The sequence below is a fragment of the Conger conger genome, chromosome 11, assembly GCF_963514075.1.
Source record: "Conger conger chromosome 11, fConCon1.1, whole genome shotgun sequence".
NCBI lineage: Eukaryota > Metazoa > Chordata > Actinopteri > Anguilliformes > Congridae > Conger > Conger conger.
Genome location: NC_083770.1, coordinates 35408987 through 35431779, shown reverse-complemented (window position 1 = coordinate 35431779; position 22793 = coordinate 35408987). Strand labels below are relative to the sequence as shown.

General features: G+C 44.5%; 1 protein-coding gene across 1 annotated transcript in view; it reads left to right on the top strand.

Annotated features, from left to right (window-relative positions):
- Positions 1–18729, top strand: part of whrnb (whirlin b) — a 78848-nt gene extending 60119 nt beyond the window's left edge. The window contains exons 6-13 of the mRNA XM_061261176.1: positions 6208–6420; positions 8326–8541; positions 8934–8966; positions 10651–10722; positions 12641–13136; positions 13624–13796; positions 14960–15067; positions 16334–18729. Of these exons, the coding sequence (XP_061117160.1) occupies positions 6208–6420; positions 8326–8541; positions 8934–8966; positions 10651–10722; positions 12641–13136; positions 13624–13796; positions 14960–15067; positions 16334–16510 (1488 nt within the window). The 3' untranslated portion in view covers positions 16511–18729. The remainder of the gene's footprint in view (positions 1–6207; positions 6421–8325; positions 8542–8933; positions 8967–10650; positions 10723–12640; positions 13137–13623; positions 13797–14959; positions 15068–16333) is intronic.
- The last annotated feature ends 4064 nt before the right edge of the window (positions 18730–22793 follow it).

Below are 22793 nucleotides of genomic sequence, written 5' to 3'. Positions count from 1 at the left end.
CACACACACATGCACACAATCACACACACAACAACTTCCCACTGCAGCTATCTGTCCTTCCTACAGCATCTGTCTAATCTGTCTAATCTACTCTCCTTAAAACAAACAGGACCACAACCGCATGCACAAAGCATGACTATTTCAACCTGCTCTAGATCCAGGCCCCTCACCCACTCATAAACAAATGCCACTTCTCCATTAAGGCCTCTGGAAATCTGGCAAAGTGTCAAGTAATGAGCGTTTTCCATTTGGGATTGGCAGCCAGGGTGTTTTGACAGAATAGGGGTCAGAGCACTGTATTTTAATTCGAGCAGCTGCGTGGCACAATAAATGAGCTCCTGCACCAAATGAAGGGCATAGCCTCATGGGACCGAAAAGTTGTGTAACGTCATGACTCGGCTTGTAAATTCCGGAAATTATGCGTGAGAGCATTGGTCTGAGAGAAGATCGTAAACTCGTATGGCACGTGAGCCGTGTCTCAAATTCAACCAGGCAAAAAAAACTCGCGCTTCGTCAAGTTAATTCCAGGTCCGAAAGGGAAAAACTTTATCCGTGAAGAGGCTGTTTGAACCTTTTTCAAGCTCCCTGGGCATATTGTTCTGCTTGTTTTTTCAATAAAGATTCAGTGGGAATAGTTTTATATGCATTACATTATAAGTTATTATTTCGTGTATAAGTGTGCCTCCGGTCCCTATTGATAGTTTGGGGACCATTGCATTGCATCGGGACTATGCCATCGCCAGACTGTTCTAACTCGCTCTTTGATTGAGGGGGCCTGAAGGAATGATGTCTATAGAACCATGCTGCCAGAAGAGCCAGGTGTACACTTTCCCAAACAGATGTTCTCCTGAAACTTTATCTTTCATCACACAAATGTAATGGTTTCTTTGGGCGCTTGGGAGTCCAGCCTGTTTAATTGAATGCACCAAGTGATGCAAACTAATGCTTTGCCATTAAGTAAATGGTCTCTGCTTGGTAGATTTATAAATGCTTACAATGTCCGGTCATGCACTTTTACCCCGGGTTGTATTTACTTACATAGGCAATGCCATATTTGCATATCAATCTTTAAGAAGCTTAGTTGCAGTGCAAATTGAAAATAAGGAGCTCCATGTTCAGGTCCATTATGTAACTATTTCTGTCACATTGCATATGTAATTACTGTGGGACATATTGTATTGCAGAATTTATTATTTTTCTCTCACCAGCCATGGTGTGCACACATGCATACTCACATACACACACTCACACAGCCAGACAGACACACACACACACACACACCATCATATATTTAGATACACAAATTATTATTGAATTAGTGGTGCCTTTGATAAAAAAATTAAAAAATGAAGAAAGAAGGCTGTATTTAGTAAACAACACAGATAATAATCTATGTTGTGTTTAAACATATGGAGAACTAATATACTGTAATGTAGTGTTATTTACTGTATGCTGTTTTATGTTGTGTACCCTTTCCTTTGAGGTTACTTCTAATACCCATATGTTAACCTCATGCTCATTGTTTAATTTAAAATGGAGTACAGAGCCATGACAACAGAAACTGCATCACTGTCCAAACACATAGTGTTATTATTATTGCATCTAAATATTTCAGCTAATGCAGCCTAATAGCGGTGTTTGGATGATTCTCCTTTTTGTCCCCAGTGCATCAGTCATTGTCATTTTAATTATAGCTGAGTCCAGATCTGGCTGACAGCCTGGTTTGGATGAGGCTGCTCCCCTGCACCTGCTTCTGTCCTGCTGCTCTAGTGGGCTCTCGGCGAGAACGGCTTTGCGTGTGAGGTACCGATTCACAGGGCAGGCACTGACCCTGGCGGCTAATGACATCCGCGGGCTGATTCCCCGCCCTGTTTCCCTTACGCACGCACATTAGGGATTGATGGTTCTCAGAAGTGCTCACCGGAATCAAAGACGGGAGTATGAAAAGGAAAAATGATGACTTACCTCTCGAAAGCAATAACTGCTGAGTGAAAAGAACCCACAGCTGGAATTGCCCACTCTGGAGAAGTTGAGATGGGCCTAAGATTGTTATTGGGCATTTTGTGACACTAGTGTTAGGCCATTGTGAGGCCATCTAATTAGCTTTCCTTCCTTTATCTCAGAATATTTCTACAAATTTTACTGTAAAGAATGCGATGCAATACTGTACCTCAGCCTCCTTTAACTGTTCTACTAGGCAGCCAATCCCAGGCTGTGTTCATTGACTGTGTTCTTCTGGGCAGCCAATCCCAGGCTGTGTTCATTGACTGTGTTCTTCTGGGCAGCCAATCCCAGGCTGTGTTCAGTGACTGAGTTCTTCTTGTAACATTGTATACATTTGTCAGGCAGTATTCAGTGTATATTCCCTATCTTGGGCAATACAGCATGCATATTTGCTTTGCGCTTTATTTTTATTTACCTAATAGGTGATGTCACTTTGCTTGAGCCAGTCTTGGTGCTGCTGTTGATCTGTCTTGAGATGGCTTGATATTATTTATGTTGTGAGCTGAAGGGTCTGTCCTTGACTTTGAATAACACGGTTTTGGGCTTTGCAATAAAGAGGGTAGGGGGGGGTCTGTTTTTTCTGCCTTTCTTATTTGTCTCTGTCTATCTTTCTCTCTCTCTCTGTCTCTATCTTTCTCTTTCTGAGTCATAATATTAGACACCACTCAGCTAACGGCTAAAGGGCAGACGAATCCGCTCTGAAATATGGTGAGAGAGGCAGAGCGTTTCAGAGCCTTCATGAGCTTTATAATAACATTGGAAGCTGAAATCAGGAGTCACTGGGGTAGTCAGAAAGTGGCCGGGGCAAGAGGAAAGTGCCGGGAGCACTGTATCCCTGAGTGCTGGTGGATCGTTAGAGTCCACTGCTGTGTTCCTGCCACACAAACTGAGCTGCTGAGTGTCTGCTTCAGCTGCTGTGTGCACAGTGTACTCACATACGCAAACTCACACATAAATATCCGCACGCTCACCTGCACATACAAAACCATACACTCACCTTCACACACACAAACCCACATGCTCACCTGCACACGCCCATGTGCTTGCACGCGACTACACACACTTGCACCTATACGCGCACCTATACACACAGCTGCACATGCATAACTACACACATGCAATGACACACACACACACACACACACACACGCTCACATACAAACTTATTCACACAAAATTTCAGATACATTGTGTGCCTGGTTTCCCAGTCATGGTTTCTAAGATCTGATTAAGATCGTTTTGGGACCTTGATGGCATGCTCACTCTGAACCCTTGTGTGTAAGAACGTCTCTTTGATGAGGAAACTCTCCTGTGCTCCCCTGCCTGCACAGTATCTGTAGCGAGACATCACGTTGGCTGCAGAATGTATGGGTATTGACAGAAAGCTTGGAGCTCCCAATTTACTGTGTTGGGTTGTTGTTGCAGCACACGGAGGGTGATTATATTTTTTTTAGCAGATCGATTGATCTGGCCTAGATTGGATTTCCACCCCAGAGAGCCAGTGACAGCAGTTAAACAAGCCTACTTTAAAATCCCATGCCAGAAAAGTTTTACCCCTGAGGCAGAGCCTCTCTCCGCTTCAGTGCCTGGCGGCTGAATACCAGGCTCTGGAGAACAGCCGCACACACCACGGTACATGCATGACACAATGGTGGACCTGTTTTATTACCGTCGGTTCCCTCACAATTCAAGCCGTGTTATGAAACCAAGAGGCGCCTTATTATAAAGATGAATCATGATCAATAGAGAAGAGACAGAGCACAGAGTTCCTGTGTCGGTTGGAGTTCTGGAGATAGAATGCCGGGTTCAACAATGGAAGGTACCAGACGTTCAGTATGAAGCGAATGGATTATGAAATCTTTTGCAACTGATGGAGAATCTCCCTTGAAACACTGTTCTCTCAGAGAGACTCCTGTGATCCAGCACACTGAAGGTTGAGTTTAGCCAAAAGAAATTTCAGCAGAAAGCACAGGGAAGTTGCACCGTTTTGATGCAGTATGTAAATGGGGGAGCGTTGTGAACGGAAGTGGGAACTGAACTGTTCTTGAACCCGAGTGGATTTTTCCCTGTGCTGTTCTGGCCCTGCTCCGTCAGCAGGCTCTTAAGTCATGATGTAACCTCCCAAGGTCGAAGCCAATCTGCCCACTCTTATGACCAATCGATTTTCAATCCAGCACCCTGCAGTTGGGCTCTCTCTCTCTCTCTCTATCTCTTTCCCTCTCTCTCACTCCTTTCTCTTTCTATCTCTCTCTCTCTCTCTCACTCTCTCTTCTTTCTTGTTGTGGCAAATCCCATTCACTTTCCTTACCTTCTGTGGAACCCAGTCACTGTGTTGTAACCTTGTTTTCCTCATTTCATTGTGTGTTTTTTTTCTCTCGGCCTGTAAATGTGTGGCCTTAGAAACTAACACCAGTTGAAATTGGAGTGTTGCAGTACTCCTGCTTAGACGGGCTGCTTGATGAATTCTCAATGTGAGGAATTACTGGAAGGCATTCAGGCCAACCAGGCCTATCATTTGCACACTCCAGAGTGTACTCAGCAGTGTCAGACCTGACCTTGAACACTAAAATGGCTCTGCTTTTACTTCCTAGCAAATTAGGTACCTTTGTTTCGATTCTCTGATGGTGTGCACGCGCAGGAAAAAGCTCTTCAAAGAGATTCCACACACACACTCACACACACACTTACAATCATACACACCCTGCTGACCATGTCCCCACAATTACACACACCAAAAACATACATACGCACATGCACACACACCTACACACACACACGTACGCACGTATGCACACCCGGCACAGAGACTGCCTCACAAAATCTCTTTGGTTAAAGAGAATGGCTCGATTAGAGGAGACATGTACTGTGTGTGTTTGCATGTGTGTGTATGTATATGTGTTCATGTGTTTGTGTGTATGTGTGTACATGTGTCAGTGTGTGCATGTATGTGTGTGCATGTGTGTGTGTGTGTGTGTGCATGTGTCATAATGGCTGAACCCTGCAGCCTGGGTCTCCACTCAGATCAGACTACAGCCTGTCGCTGGACTCCACTGGGACTGTTACTGACTCAGAGGACAGAGCAGGGGACTGTGATTGAGGGGCCAGGGACACACTGAAATATGAGGAGTCCAGGGAGAGGGGATTCACTTCCTGGAATAAAGAAATATGGCCTCACTTTTTGTCATTCTATTTGCTGTCTCCTCTACTCTTCAATATCTCTCTCTCCGACTGTCCACTCAAGCTTTCTGCAAATCACAGGATACCTCTGTTTCTCCATTGGTTACTCACCATTATTCTCTGTCTTTCTGTCTTTATGTCACTCTCTGCCCCAGTCCCCTAATGCCCATCTTTCTCCCCCTCTCATACTCAGTCTTACCAACTCTGCACCATTGTTGCTCTCTGCTTGTTATCACTCTATCCATTTTGCTCCTTCATCTATCTGTCCATTCTGCCTCCTTCTCCTGTTCACATTATCGATTCAGCTCTATCTTCATATTTGCCTACCTCTTACCCTCTCTTCCTCTCTCTAAATTCAGTTCAGTATGCTTTAATGGCATTTAAATATGTACATTAAATATTTCCAAAACATTATTTTTTAAGTTACCGGAAAAATGTAAAAGTATTTAGTTATTAACTGTATTTATAATATTGAAACTGTATTATTAACTGTATGTATAATATAAGAACAGATAACACATTGCACTGTTTATCTGTACAGTGGTTATACACTTAGTGGGTGGTTACTAAATACACTCAATGATCACTTTATTCGGTAGACCTGTACACCAGCTTGTTAATGCAAATATTTAATCAGTCAATCATCTGGCAGCAACTAAATGCATAAAAGCAGGCAGACATGGACAAGAGGTTCAGCTTTTTTCAGACCAAATGTCAGAATGTGGAAGAAATGTGATCAAAGTGACTTTGACCGGGAAATGATTGTTGGTGCCAGACAGGGTGGTTTGAGTATCTGCTGATCTCCAGGGATTGTCTCTAGAGTTTGCAGAGAATGGTGCTAAAAACAAAAAACATCCAGTGAGCTGCAGTTCTGCCGGCAAAAACACAGACCATTAATGAGAGAGGTCAGTGGAGAAGGCCCGCACTGGTCAAAGGACCACTACGTCTAAAAAATAAGTCTAATAAAGTTCTCACTGAGTGTATGTTTATAAATTCTCTCTCTGTCTCTCTCTTTGTCATCTTTAGTCGGTGTTCTATAAGGGCGTGGCTGGGTCTCAGGTGACCCTGTGCAGTCTGGTGACCCCGCCCCGGGCCCTCCTGGAGGAGCAGGCACGCCACCTGCTGACGGAGGCGGAGAGGCAGACGATGGTCTACTACCTGAAGGAGTACGGGGACGGACACATCACAGTGGAGCCGCTGGTCATGGCGCTGTTCGAGCTGCTCAACACGCATGCCAAGGTGAGGCCACACACAATTCACATCACAGTGGAGGCCCTCAACACGCATGCCAAGGTGAGGCCACACACAATTCACATCACAGTGGAGGCCCTCAACACGCATGCCAAGGTGAGGCCACACACAATTCACATCACAGTGGAGGCCCTCAACATGCATGCCAAGGTGAGGCCACACACAATTCACATCACAGTGGAGGCGCTCAACACGCATCCCAAGGTGAGGCCACACACAATTCACATCACAGTGGAGGTGCTCAACACGCATGCCAAGGTGAGGCCACACACACAGTCCCTGTCCACTGCTCTATTTATTTATTTATTTATTATTTTAAAATAAATTCCTGAGGGAGTATTGCTGAATATCAAATCGTGTGGCAACAACTCAGTCTAAGTCTGAAATAGGCCTAATAAATACCTAATAATGTAGTAACTGAGTGTATAGTGAAGGATCTGTTACCACCTTGCTCAAGGGTACGGCAGTGCCCGACCTGGAAATTGAACCTTTGTGTTACAAGTCCAGTTCTCTATGCATTATTCTACATTCCCAACCATCAGTATGTATGATTATTCATATTAAATCATTGTAGGTCAGTGCAAAACTGTCTTATAGTTTCACCGCAATGGTTGACCATTCCACATTGGGGTGGGAGCCTCGTGTTGGGCATTATATTTATACATTATTTTTTTACAGCATTTTATACAATCATGTGATTAAAGTGTAGACTTTCAGCTTTAATTTGGGGGTTGTTATATCCATATTGGAGTTACAGCTCTTTTTATACAAAGGCGGGCCAAAAGTAATTGGACAAATGAACACAAACTGAAATAAAGTCATCATATTCAATATTTCATCACCAGATGCTGGGTATCTTCTCTGGTGACGCTCTGCCAGGCCTGTACTGCAGCCATCTTCAGCTCCTGCTTGTTTCGGGGGCTATTTGCCTTCAGTTTGGACTTCAGCAAGTGAAATTAATGCTCAATTAGATTGAGGTTAGGTGATTGACTTAGCCAGTCAAGAACATTCTACTGTTTGGCCTGTAAAACTCCTTGGTTGCTTTGGCTCTATGTCTTGGATCATTGTCCTGTTGCATGATGAAGCATCGTCCAATCTGTTTTGATGCGTTTGCTTGGATCTGAGCAGACAAGATGTTTCTGTATACTTTGGCATTCATTCTGCTGTTGCCGTCAGCAGTGACATCATTAATGGATACTGTGACTGCCAAACATGCCCAAACTCTAACACCCCAACAACCATGTTTCTCAGATGCGGGGTGGGTTCTTTGCTTTGGTTCTTGGAGGTCCTTTTAGCCTCCACACTGCTCTCTCCCGTGCTTTGGCACATGTTCATCTTTGTCTCATCTGTCCATAACACTTTGTTCCAGAACTCTACAGGTTTTTTTTTATGTACATTTTTGCTAAAGTTTTGGTGAACCCTTTGAGGTTTTGCTGGTTTACTGCTGCTGGTTTACACAGTCATCTTTGACACATCTGCGCCTACATCCCGGAGAGTGTTCTTGATCTGTTCTTGAACAGTTACAAAGGGATTTTTCTTCACTATTCAAAGGATTCTTCTGTCATCCACAACACTGATCATCCGTGGTCTACCAGGTCGTTCGCCATTGCTGAGCTCACACTTATTTGGTTCTGTTCTCCCAATATGGATATAAAAACCCACAAATTAAAGCTAAAGCTCTGCACTTGTAACTGCAGGTGCCTTTTATTTGTGTCATGAGAGGCCATTGTTATCACCTGGCATTGCCTGATTCTCCCTGCCTCCCTGGAGACACTGATTTCTGAACTACTCAGAGGGGGACCCCACTTCCCCAGTGAAATTGGGGGTCTGTGGGACCCTGAGAGTAGCAAGTAGCAGTAGACATTCTGTTCCTCCATTGATCTCTGCCCCCAGTTCTCCCTGCTGTGTGAAATCCGGTCCCTGGTGGCCCCTCAGGACCTGGTGCGCTTTGACGGGCTGGTCTTACGTCGGGAGATCGAGGCCCTGAAGGCCCGGCAGGAGAGGGCCAGCGTGCTGAACCACGACACCTACTCCGTCACCTCGTACCCTGAAACTGTCCCGTCCTCCAGCGCCAACTACCCAAGCTCTGCAACGCTGGGCTCAGCACGGGTGTGTGGGGCGAGGGGGTCTGTCTGTATGAGGGGGTCTGTCTGTGTGTCTGTGCATATGTGTATGTATGTGTGTGTGCGTGGGTAACCAGGGGGGTCTGTCTGTGTGTCTGTGCATATGTGTATGTATGTGTGTGTGCGTGGGTAACCAGGGGGGTCTGTCTGTATGTCTGTGCATATGTGTATGTGTGTGTGTGTGCGTGGGTAAGTGTACTTCCTTATTATGAAGGTTTAAAACCATGCCAGTTTTGACATACCATGGGTTTTTCTGTCTGTCCAATGATCCAAGGACATTGATTGTCATCAGCGCTATAGAATGATGGACTTTACTAGCTTGCATTCATCAGAGTAAATGTACTGTTTTATGTAACCGTCACCTCCCTGGCCCTCCAGGAGCAAATGCTGTGGTTGACAGACTTGATGGAGGTAGGATCTCCTCCACTTCAGCCATTCGGCTTGCTGTGGACCTGATTTCTGAGCTTCTCCAGGGGATGTGTGTGTGTATGCGTGTGTGTACATGTGCGTCTGTGCATGTGTGTGCGTGTGCAGTATATGTGTAAAAGTGCATGTGTGTATGCGCCTGTACCTGTGTCTGTCTGTGTGTGTGTGCCTGCCAGTGTGTGTTCAGGTATGTCTACAGTCAAGTAAAAAAAGAAAAAAAAGAATTGCACTTATGATGACTGTATGTCTGGAACAGCACTTCATGTGTATTTTACTAGTTATGGATGTGTTGCTTTAACTTGTGGAAGAACCTATGCACTTGTAAGTCGCTTTGGATTAAAAGCGTCTGCCAAATGACAAAAATGTAAATGTAAAGTATGTTTGACTTCGAACACACTCCTCTGCACAGGCAGGGGTGTTTGTGTTTGTATGCATTTGTGTGTATTGTGTACTAATCCATATGTGCAGTGGTCTGGCTCTCTCTCCGCATGTGTTTGAGTGGTGTGATTAGCTGCATGCAGGGCATTGATTCTGAAGGAATCACTGAGTGCTGATGTGTCACAGCAGCTCAATGGAGCCTGCCCCCCTCCCAGCAAAATCAAAGCTCTACAATTTACACTGGCGGAGTACATCCGGTGCCCTTTGGGCTTGTATAAACCACTTTAAACGTTAACACTAACATTTTACTGTTGCAATCAAAACTCCCTTCTGATAGGCTAACACCATGGTTGTATTAAAGGTTAAAGGTCCTGTAACTTCACTGTAATAAAGAATCGTTTTAAACATTTGCTCTTAACTTTGACTAACTTGAACTAAATTCAAGTCGTTTCCTCTTTATGAACACATTTTGGCAAATTCATCACTAAAATTAATTATAAAGTTTTCTCATCCGAAGCAAGGCAGCACTCGCATTTATTTCTAAGTAGGCCTAAAGGATAGGCTAAGGTTAATTGAATCAGAGCCTGTGTCCTAAAGTAATGTCCTTACTGATAAAGAGTCACTCATTCACTCACTTTGTAATACCACTTTGTTTTGTGTTTCTATCCCGATTGGACAGTGGGTTGTGGTTGTAAATAGTGATTTGGACATTACAATCTAGAGTGGGAATTGGATATGTACAACCTCAGGCTTCAATATTTATATAAAGAAATGAAATGTTAAATCATAAGTATATTGGGCCATGATACATTCATCACCAGCTCAACTGATTACGGAACCCTTAAGCGGAATTTACTGTTACGTTGCCTTCTGGGCAATGAAATAGTTTTATTTTCATATTCCATGCCACTGTGTTTGGAATTAATTAAAAAAGAATAGGAATTAACACTAATTACACTGTGAAAAAAACATTCCAATATACAGATTAATTTAACTAAGGTTCCTAGTCTTAGTTACTAACTAAGCCTAAAAGTGCTTCCACCCCAGATCAGGCACGTAAGGCATTCCGTTCATTTTCCATGGAGAGGCGTGCAGGGCGTGACAGACGCAGTCTGGTGAGTGCTGTGATGCGCTCTACGGTTCTGTGTCTGCACCGATGTAAATTAAATGCGTCCAGCACAACTCGTCTGGCTCAAATAACTCAGATCAAACTTTTAAACTGGGCGTTTCAGCTCAAATGTGCTCCATTGCTTATTTCTCACCTCAAATGTTCTCTTCCTCTCTCTGTCAGAATGACAGCTCGTTGGATGGTAATATTGAGGTGCCACAGGACAGTTTTGATGCTCTGCCTGACATCTCTCTGGTGAGTCCTACAGCCCCAGGAGATGAAAGTAGCTTTGCATGCACAGGATCCACAATCATCCTGTAAATTTTGCGTGTTTTTTTGGTAGAAATACGTAACCTGTAAAATGAAAACCAGCCTTGTGTGAATTTAAATTCAATGTCATTAACGTTTAGTTTTCCAGAGCCCTACCCTGAAAAGTTACGTTACAGAACTTTAATATTTAGGGGTCATCTTTGAATGAGAGCCAGAGTCAGCGTTACAGAAACTCTCCTCTGGCAATTTGCCGGCTCAGTACATAGGAACATTAGCGGAAATGTTCTGTTTCAACATTAGTGAGAAGAAAGCTATAAATAACATTCCCAGTTCGGTCACGCAGCACTGTGAATGTGATCTGCACAAAGAAATCCCACCAGCTATGCTATAAGAAAGTAAATAGAACACGTACATCAAATGATACCTTACCAATACGCTGCTCAGTAGGCTACATGCTACAGTGTATTTACAGTCCGTACTGAGTTTTATGAGTATTTACAATGGACAGGGATAACTCTTACAATGACATTATTAAATAAATCCACGGATCTTATTTGATATAGTGCTGTTGCTCAATGGAAATGTTATAGTCCGCATTTCTTTGAAAGCATATACTATAGCGGCTGTTGTGCTGGCCTTGGCTTTTATGCTGTTCTGAATGGAGTGCAGGTATCTCTCATAGCCCTTTTATTGGCTGCAATTAGGCTGATCCTTGGGCTTAAAGGGCAATAATTCACCTGGATCACCCAAGGCTGGATGTTTAAAGAACACAGAATAACACTGCTCCCCATCCCCACACACACAAGGAAGTTAACAATGCATCATTTTTCATCAGCCATACTGTATATTATATATTTCTTTCTCTATTCATTGCAAACTCAAAGACATAGGAGGTGTGTGTTTGTGTCGGAGAGCTAGTGGATAGGGTGAGAGATGAATGCCCTAAAATGCTGTATACTTTGCTGATGAAAACCCCCTCTTAGCTCACAGCAAAAGCAGCATGGAGGCAGGGGGGGTCACTTGAACAAAGGCACACAGTACATACACACACACTGGACACAGCGGACAGCTCAGTCAGCCAGCACAGACCTGGCAGCAGAGAGGACTCTGACAGGCCACTCTTCACAAATGATCACCAAATGCAAATGTGTTCGTCCGCCCGATGTACACAGTGGTTGCCCCCAAATTCCCTGGTCAACCTATGCGAAACCTCAAATTTCTCCAAGGAGAGCCACGTACCGGTAAACTCACAGGGAGGGATCTGTTTTTTATCCTGTTTTCTTTGTGGGACTAGGTTATATTCTTGTTTTTGTCACCTTTTACATTCATTTTGCACCGGCTGTGTAGCCATCAGCCTGGAGCTGTAGGAGTACACTGCAGCTGGTAGACCGCTGGTTTCCCATTGGTTAGAATGATGTCATTTCAGCGATGAGGCGGGGAGAACTCTGCCAAATGATTAGCTCGTTCCACACTGGCATGGTGGTTATTTGATGACATACCATGTCACATTATGTCTCTCGACCTGTGTGTTTTGTCTGCACACACAACTTAAAAGCCCTCTCGATTATTTATTTTTAGTGAAATAAATTGTTTTCAGTACACCTTTCCCAAAAATGAAAACGGATTATACAGATGAAAGTGAGGGACAGGAAAGCAACTTTTTTCTTCTGGAAAATAGTCAACACAGTGCTTGGTGCTAAGCCTTCTGTCAACATTCCCCTGCATTTTGCAAGTGAAATTGATTTGATTTTGAAATGGCAAGTTGGTTTGCTGAGCTAATCTCAGCTGAATACCAGGCCCAGCTGGATGCCGAGCAGAGATGAGGGTGGGGAATGGAGAGGGGGAGTGGGGAAGGGGGGGTAAGGACAGCACAAACGCACTGTATGTGTGTCTTTCATTCCAGGACGAAGTGCAGTCTACATCCGACTCCCCGCCCTCCTTCAAACCCCCTCCCCCGCCGAGGGTTACGAGACGCCCCAGCAGGAAGGACCAGTCGAGGCACCCCTCGCCTGGCTCGCCCCAATCCAGCCTGCTGTTCGCTGCCCCCTCCACCTCCACCGCCCCCCAGAACGGCACCCACACCTCCCCGGCCAAACAGGAAGCGGCAGCGGCCCAGAAGGCCCGCGTCCTGACCCAGCCCCCGGCGAGCCCTTTCCCCCGGGGGCGGTCCCCTTCGTCTGCCTCCCCTGCCCGCCCAGCCCCCCAGACTCCGTCCTCTACCCTCTCCCTCCCTCCGTCCCCCGCCCCCTCCCTCCCCGAACCCGCCCCAGCCCCTCCCAGCCCGGAGAAGGCCCCGCCATCTTCGCCCGGCTCGGCCCAGCAGTTTGTCACGGTGGAGGTTCACAAGCCCAGAGCGGAGCCTGGCGTCAGCGAGGTCCGAGTGCTGCCCCAGGCCAGAGGTGAGGGGGAGGGGTGCACAGGGGGCGGCTGTCAGAGAGGAAACGGATAGGCTGACTCACCCTGTCAGTCGACAGAGGCTGCGCTGTCATCCCAGAGCAACAAGATCGATCGGGTGCTCATTAAATGCGTCTGATATTATTTATTATTATTAGCTATGGCAACATACCTGCAGAACCTCTGACTGCAATACTCAAGATTTCCATGTATAGTTACAGTGTAATGCAATGCCTGTTTATGTGTGTATTTGTGTATTAATGCGTGCATTCGTGTATATGCGCGCGTGAATATGCATTTGCGTCTGGGTATATGCATGTTTGTTTGAACTGTACGTGTATTAATATCTGTGTGTGTGTATATGTGCGTGTGTGTGTATGGTGTGTGTGTGTGTGTGTGTGTGTGTGAGCATGCGTGACTGGACTATTTTATGTGTGTATGTGGATGTGTATGCATGTTTTTGTGTGTAACTGCATATCCTCACACATCCAGGGACCACTCTCTCCCAGCTGTCGGACAGCGGGCAGACGCTCAGCGAGGACAGCGGGGTGGACATCGCAGAGTCAGGGGGCCTGAGCAAGGACAGCAGCCCCCGACCTGCCAGGACACACCCACAGCACGAGCCCCAGGGAGCCAGGGGGACAGCTGAGCCCTCCACCAAACCGGTGAGGGAGGGAGAGGAGAGATGTAAGAGAGGAGAAAGCAGAGACCAGGCTAATGCTTGGTTCTCAGACTATTCCCAGAACAATAGTAGCTTTTCTCTGGTAAACATTCCCAGCATTTACATTAGTCTAGTGTCCCTTGAAGGTTGGCAGGAAGGTCGTTGAATGTTACGCAGGCTTGTTTGTCAAGCTGATTTCATCAGGAGTATTTGCTGTTTAAACAGGTTTGCTGTTTTAGTGCTTGTAAATGCAGCATTAAAGTATATTTGACTCATATCCTCTATAGTTTTTTGTGACTAAGCTGTATTTCACATACAGTAAATGACATGCACTCACCAAGGTATTTATTAGACTTATTTTTTAGACTTCTACTGCTGTAGCCTCTCCACTTACAGTTATGATGCATTGGGTGTTCAGAGATACTCTTCTGCATACCACTGTTGTAATTATTGGTTATTTGCATTACTGTCACCTTCCTGTCAGCTTTGACCAGTCTGGCCATTCTCCTCTCTCATTATCAAGGTGTTTCTGTCTACAGAACTGCTGCTCACTGTATTTTTTTGTTTTGTTTTATTTGCACCATTCTTTGCAAACTAGAGACTAGTGTGAAAATCCCAGGAGATCAGCAGTTTTTTTTTGTTTTGTTTTTTAAAGATATTTTTTCTGCCTTTTTCAGCTTTATTGGACAGTATAGTATAGAGAGACAGGAAGAATGGGAGCGAGAGAGGGAAAGACATGCGACAAATGTCAGACGGTCGGATTCGAACCGCTGACGTCGCGGCTCGCAATGAGCATGCGGTCAATGCTCTACAGGCTGCGCCACCAAGACACCCAGAGATCAGCAGTTTTTGAGATACTGAAACCACCAACAAGTCTGCCACCAACAATCATTCTATGGTCAAAGTCACTTAGATCACATTTTTTCACATTAAACCAGTTCCATCTGGCTGTCCCATCAAACTGCACAACAAAGTATGACTGTGTCCACCACATAACAAAGTTCTCCAGGTTCGCAACAATGACAAAAAGTGTCATACTCAGTTGAAAATGTGTCATTTTCATCATACAACAGTTGTGTGCAGCTAAGTATGAATCAGGCTTTAGAGCCCTTGGTCCTCTCACCGTCTGATAGGTAACTCTGTAATCTCCATGCTCTCTGCCTGTAGCCCACCTCCTTCCTGGTCCATGTGGTAAAGAGTGCCAGCACCCTGGGCATCGCCATCGAGGGGGGCGCCAACACCCGCCAGCCCCTCCCCCGCATCGTCACCATACAGGTCTGTCACCTGAGGGTCAAAGGTCATGTCCGCTGCCCTCTGCACCACTTAACCTAACAAACAATATCTTCCTAAGACACGCCAATTTCAATTTTAAGTTCACTAGAACAAGAATTATGCAGAATAATTGCTAGTTGTAAAGACAATATTACATTATCTATTCATCAGACTAAACAATATTTATGGTGTGGACAAAAATAACACTGGCAATATATCTGTTGTGGCGGCATGGATGGTGCAGTGGGTAGCACTGCTGCCTCACAGCAAGGAGGTATTGGTTTTGGAATCCCCGTCGGCCGGGGCCTCTCTGTGTGGAGTTTGCATGTTCTCCCCGTGTCTGCGTGGGTTTCCTCCAGGTACTCCGAGTCTAAATTGCCTGTAGGTATGAGTGCGTGAGTGCGTGAGTGCGTGAGTCCTGTCCAGGGTGTATTCCTTTCACCCAATGTATGCTGGGATAGGCTCCAGCCCCCTTGCGACCCTGTATAAGCAGGTTCAGATAATGGATGGAATATGTCTGTTGTTCAGCCTATTAGTTGACACATTCATGTTCAGGACTCATCTACTTCTTCAGAAGTGTTTATGCAAAGAGGGCCATGCTTCAAGCTCACAGGCTGCTTGGTTGGTTGGTTTTTGTGTGTTTCTTTGTTTGTTTCTATCTTTAACAATGAAATGCATAAGCTCCAGGGCTCTTCTCTTTGAAAAGGCTGAAAGGCTGAAGGCCTCCAGCTCTGCTTTGGGCAAAATTAAAACGACTGAACGGGGCGGCGACGCGGTAGACGGAAAAGAAAAGCGGCAAAATCAAAGACAGAGGAGCAAAGACAGAAGAAGGCGCTCTGTAATTAAGAGAAGGAGCGGGGTGTGTGGGGGGGTGTTGGGGGTCGGGAAGGAGAGGCGGAGAAGTGCCGACCAGACAGGCACGAGTGGACTTTAATTTCCCCTCCATCGGCGAGATCATTCATCAGCACTTACGCAAAGATGCAGAGGCGACACAGCCGAGCGGGAAGATGAGCTATCGACCCTGTCTTTGTCTTTGTCTGCTCGTCTACTTTGTTTTGCCGCTCCTGATTTCCTTGCCAAATATCCATCTCTGCCGACATCGTGGAGATTTCCATATCAATATGGCCGTGAGTCTCAGAGAAAACAGACCAAACAGACTCGTGGTAACCAAGGGTGTGTCCACTGTTACTCTTACCGCACCGGACACTTCCCTGAAACACGGCACCTGCAATAACTGTTGTGTCTCACTCTCTCCCTTCCTCCGTACAGAGGGGCGGCTCCGCACACAGCTGTGGCCAGCTGAAGGTGGGTCAGGTGATCTTGGAGGTGAACGGGGTCTCGCTGAGCGGGCTGGAGCACCGGGACGCGGCACGCCTCATCGCCGAGGCCTTCAAGAACAAAGAGAAGGACCACGTCGACTTCCTGGTCACCGACCTCAACATGTAGGGGGCGCCAGAGAGATAATCTCCGTGTAATGGCGATGGGGAGGATGGAAGATGAGGGGTCGGTAAAGACAGTCATACAGGGTTCATATGGATGTTTCGCCATCCTTCCCATCCTCCTCTTCTCGGACTGTGGGGGGTTTGGGGGAGGGTCAGCAGAGAGGGTCTTCCCACTAGGGCTGTGTCCCAAGGACTCCGCAGGAGAAGGGAGAGGGGCTGTGATGTCAGACTGAACCTTCATCTAAATACTGAAAAACAGACAAAGCTTGGGGACTGAAGGACAGAAGACTCTGTGACATCATGGAGAGCAAACTGCAGTGCCCTCTTACTTCCTGTCACTCTCCCCCCTCCATCTAACCCCCTCCAAATGTTCACCTTCCTCACTACTGCCTGATGACACAACCCCAGCTACCGCGGCACCCAAGTATCTTGGGACCTAGGCGGCAGCACAAACAGACTCTCAAAAGTATCACAACAACAGATGGCTGAGAGAGAGAACTTCAATCGGCAGCCATTTTCTCTCTCTAACTGGGGGGTTTAGTGCTTCTTTGAGTCAGAAAAACAGCTTGCGCTGTCCCAGAATCCCCACTGCATAACATCACCTTATCAGCTCCAAAGAATCGACTGTTTTCTACATGTGTTTACGGGTGCCATTTTTATAAGTACACCGCCCACACACACACACACACACACTTGCACTGACATCTATGTAAAATTTAAATACAGTATATGTATATGTAAAATATACGTCTGTACAAATAAATAGTACTATATATGTGAAGGCAGAGGTTAGAGATATGATTCTTAATCAGGTCTGTGAGGGTGTTATTTTTGCTAAGAGGATCATTTTAGCCAACCGCAGTTATTTCTTACAGTAATAAGGATCACTTAAACCAATCCACTTTAATTGCCTTTGCCTCGTTGGCTGCATTTGCTTTTGCTTGTGGAGATCTGTGGCCCGGCCTGCTTCCTTAATTACGCTAAGCCGTGCTAATTAAAAGTCTGGCGGTGAAGCATAGCGCAACCAGTAGTGTCGCTGAAGCAGACCCAGGGCCTAAGCAGGGACTACAGGGTTGATTTATTTTTGTGGGAGACCTCAGAAATCCGTTACAATTCAGGAGAGACACCGGAGGAAACTGGGATAATATATGAGCACTTTATCACAAGTGGGACACTTAATGAGACCGTAATGAAGAGGTAGAGATGGTGCAATTGACAAAATGAGGAAATGACCAAAAGTATCTGTTGGTGGTAGGGTGTGATGGGAAGGGGGAGCAGTTATTTTTAAAGATAGTGGCTCAAGGGATTATTCTGAACAGAATGGTGTGACTGTGTGTGTGTATGGGTATGTACTGTATGCATGCGACATGTGTGTGTGTGTCAGCTAGTTTTCCATGAGAGTAATGGCAAGGGTATGTGTGTCCTTGCGTGCATGTATGTGTCCTTGGGTTTGTGTGTCTGTGTGCGTTGGAGTTACTATTTTTGTATGGACGTTTCTGTGGGTCTGTATATTTGTATATACAGTGCTTTTGTTGTGTGTGTGCCACATTCTGTTTGTATTTTTGGGTGTGAATTTGTGTCTCATTATGTGTTTGCATTACTGCACATCTGTGTGTGTGTGTGCAGGCGTGCATGAATACTTGTGTGTGTGTGTACACGTGTGTGTGTGTGTGTAATTACTCATTAAAAACATGAAGAGGCAAGATTTGTACTGAGGTCTGTACTGAGGTCTGTACTGATAAGCTTCCTACAGCTATAAGGAGTTAACACTATGGTGGACCTAATAAAATAATGAACAAATAATATTTTGAATATGCATTTATGACTTGAATGAAAAAGAGGCTTATAAAGGGTTTTGCATTATTTTTATAAGAAAATAAAAGATATAAGGTATGCACAGATGTTTTTGCAGATGTGTACATACCGGGCCCCAAAAAATGTGTTGTACTGTATATAATGCAATTAAAACAGCAATTCCAACGTGTAGAGAAATATCAGTGTAACTTGTGCGTATTACAAAGTGACAAAGATGTAACATTCTACTTAGTGATTTCACAATAAATGATCCACTCCTCACAACAGTTTTTCTTTTCGGTTTTGGTATTTCTGTGTTTTTTTCATGCGTGTACATTTCCTGGCCTGAGGCAGAATGTGTTCTGAGGATCAATCTGTAACAGAAGGCCGATACTGTGTGAATTACATGGGGCATAACCAGAGACATAATACACAGCGGAACATTCCTGCTAATGTCAAAATAATAAAAACTATTCTTGAATGGGCCTGTAGTGTTGTTGTGTTGTCACTTTAGTCTTGTTACAGACATGTAAAGCAATACCCACCAGATGTGGTATAGCACATCCACAGTGCAATTTAGATATAGAAATCTGTAAACCAAGTAGCGGGACCATTTCCTGAGCTTGTTCCTGACTCTATAATGAGTCTTTTTAATGTGCAGTTTTTTGTGTGATTTGTGTGTTTAATCCCACAAGGGACCATACCATGGATTACGGTAGTGGGGGAGTTTTGTTTTGAAGTGAAATGAATAGAGATAACAGCTGGTGAAAGGTGACTGTCACACTTACACACCAGCTCTCTCTAGAGAGCACTTAGTTTCCCCTTCCTCCTGCTCACACGACCAATCACAAATTACACCTCGCATCAACAGCAATGCAAGGGTCCTCCCTGCCTGGTAAACAGAGGTGAGCCCCGGAAGTCATCATAAATTCACTTTATTGCCCACCTATCCAAGCATGTCAACGTCACGCTCTCGCATAAAGATCACTGACTTTTTCAAGCCCTTGGGGTGTCTTGGTTTAAATTCAGGAAGGTGTAATCTTCTCTCATGAAATCCGGCCTGGCACAGTGTATTGACTCAAGCGTAATGACTACATCTGTCACTGGATCCGCAATGTCCTCTGGAACAGGCAACAAAGGGTAAAGGTAAACAACTGCATATCCCGGCCCTTGACCCTCAGCACCAGAGCCCCTCGGGGTTGTGTCCTCTCTCCCTGGCTATTCTCCCTGTACACAACTCATTCACAACCCACCACTGCTTTTTCAACATCTACACCATGACAGAACTCATACCCAACAATAACTACATACACTACCGTGAACAGCTAAATCAAGCAGTTACCTGGGGCACAGACACCAATCTGCAGCTCAACACATCCAAAACACGAGAGCTCATCATTGATTTTAGGCATAAAACACACCCCAAAACCCCCCCATACTCATTTCTGGTGAGCCCATCATTATCGACGCATTGACATTTCTTGGAACTCATATCAGCAATACCCTTAAATGGAATATCCACACAGACCACGTCCTTGAAAAAGCACAGCAAAGATTATTCTTCCTTCACCAGCTCAAGTCATTCAGCGTCCGACAACATCTCCTGCTCCGCTTCTTCACAGCGATCATGGAAAGCTTCCTCACCTCATCCATAGCTGTGGTACAACAGCTCAGACAGTCACACTCTGAAAATACTCTGGATACACTCGATGCACACTGTAACTACAATTATGTTATTTTATCAGTGTGGTTACAGCGTGTATTGTTAATATGTCTGATGTTTAATGTGTGCTGGAACTAAGATGTAACATGCTGTACTGAAAGCAAATCTGAATCTGAATCTGAGTACATTGTGTCAGCTTCAGCAAGATATCTTGATTTTCACTATCCTAGCTAACAAGTCTGGTATAGCAAGTGGCATTGTGGCAGACTGGAAACTGTTCCTTTGCGCTCCCTTGGATGCCAATAAGCAGAAGGGACAGTGACATGTATTTCCTGCATTGTGATCAGAGGAACAGATATGCTTGTGTGGAAGCTGGGGTATTATGTTACTCCTATTCCATTTAATTCCATGACCCATTAAACACAACCTATTGGCAACAATATGAGCGTCACATAACCAGTCATCTTCATTATTCAACATACATCTTCCAGCATTTCATCGGTGTGTGCTTAATTCAATGTTTTTTGCCTCATAAATACTGACTAATGTTTAATAAGAAGCTTCGCACAAGATCCGTGCTGCCATGTTGTTTATATACAATCAATGTCTTTGATTTTCCAATAAAGATGAGCTAAACAACAAACTCCAGTACAGAAATTACATTTTCCGGGCTTCTTTAACACGGCTAAGAAAAATAGCGAATTGACACTCCCCACCCACCACTTCTTTCTCAAGACATGCTTGTTCAAATTCACAAAATAAATCCATGCTATGCCACCGTGCTTTTTCAGTTCAAGGTCTGCACCATCTAGAAAAAAAAGTAGAACAAAATTCAAGTGACAAAACATCACACTTAAAATTGGTTTATTGTCAAGATATGTGGCCCAGTCTGTAGGGTGACGGATTCCCAAGCCATATTTGAGTCTCTGCCATAGAAGCTTCTGAACTGCGATCCTTTCACTATCTGTTACCCTCTGTCTCCACCTGTCTGACTAAAAAAGGTGAACTATCTGTTCTCCTTTTTTATTCAAAAAAAAGCTTTTATATTATGGTCAATACAGCACATGGCATTCTTTTAAAGTTTTTTAAACCCACAGACATTTATATATCACAAAGGGTCACTTGTAAAAGGATCAGCCATGAATTGTGCATAGCAGACATAAGCAGCCAGTTTATGAAGGTGGAGGTCACTTTAGGGACACATTCCAAACGCCTTGGCAAGGACACAGTAGGACAACCTTTTACATAAAAAGGCCTTCAATTAATGGTCTTCTCCAGAGCGAAATTATCCAAGAAATCAATCACATAAATGAAATAAATGCTGGTATGCGAAGCAGGCAAACTAATTCAGTTAATAAAAATAAGGATAATTATATCATTTATTGCGAGAGTTGACACAAAGGGTGACTTATAATGTCACACCTTGTAAATACTGCAAACTTAAGGATACTTGAATTATTGCTGCTTTTTTGTGGCAAAATACTGGCGTATTTGACAATTTGTCCATCAAATTAATCCTGTGAAGCCAAAGAATTGTATCCAATCGGCAGAATGGATTTCAGTAGTTCCCTGTCACATAGCAGAACTTCCTCTCAGCAGAAATAGACCTGCATATTTGTTCTCTCAGTCTCCCAGAACTATTCTCCATAGCGATAATCCAAGCAACGTATAGGATGAGGCCAAATGTTCAGACTCCTGTTGATAGTGTTGATACTGATTGCATTGCTCAGATTAAAACCAGCAAAGTCTATGCCACAGGGCCTATGCCTGTGGTGAACACCTGTACTGGTTGACCCACTCCAGACCCAGACTGATGCATTAAGGACCACTTCTGAGAGACTGGGTGTGCTTTGTTGAATCACTCGTTTGGTGTGTGAATTTAAAGTTTAATTTTTTCAGGCTGTCTAGCCAGGGTATGTTTTTTGTTGTGGTATAACAGAGCTGATCATGAATGGCAAGGACATCTATTAAGTCTGGCTGAATTCACTCCTGGCAGAAATGATCCAGGTTACCAACTATGGGCCAGCAAGGGTTTAAAGAAAGTTTGAGAATCGTATAAAGAAAGGGTTTGTATGTCATTTGAAGAACTCATTGCAAAATAGGATATTCTTATAAAATATTTTGAAAATATTTACAGCTAAGGAGCTTCATCACTGCTGCCCAGAACCGGTACCTAACAGAACCCACTCTGTCCACTGTCCCATCGTAATGGTAAGGGTAGAGTTTCAGCCCAACATATTCTTGGATGAATGGAGTAATATCTGTACTAAGGCTCAGACAAAGACTGTGAATGGTTGATGTGAACATATGTAACCCCTGCTAAGTAAAATACGTTTAATAATACAAATTCAGATATGGATAAGTGCAATCACTCTAAAGGGACTCTTTTTCATTGTATGTGGGACTGTGAAAAAATGTTAGAATTTTGGAAGGAGGCATCATATACCAAATGGTTTCAGTAAATGTGCCTCTCCATCCCAAAGTGTTTATCTCATCTAAAGAATCAAGTACAAACACTTCTAGATGCAGTATGTGCTTGTGCAAGCAACACTTGATAGCTCTTGTCTGGAAAAGTGCGAACAGGCCTAGTATTGCCCAATGGCTCAGGGAAATGTTGTCTTGCCTAACAACGGAAAAGATAACACGTATGGTTAAGGGCAAACAAGACACTTTTGAAAAGGTTAGGGGACTGTTTGTGGATTTTGTTGAGCAACGTGATGTGGGTGCAGCATTGGCTAATAAGGGGAACTCTGGGTAGTGTACTATGCTTTGTGTGCATGTTGGGTGGTGGTGAGAGAAATGATTGGATTTTGGCACTGTGTTTCATCAG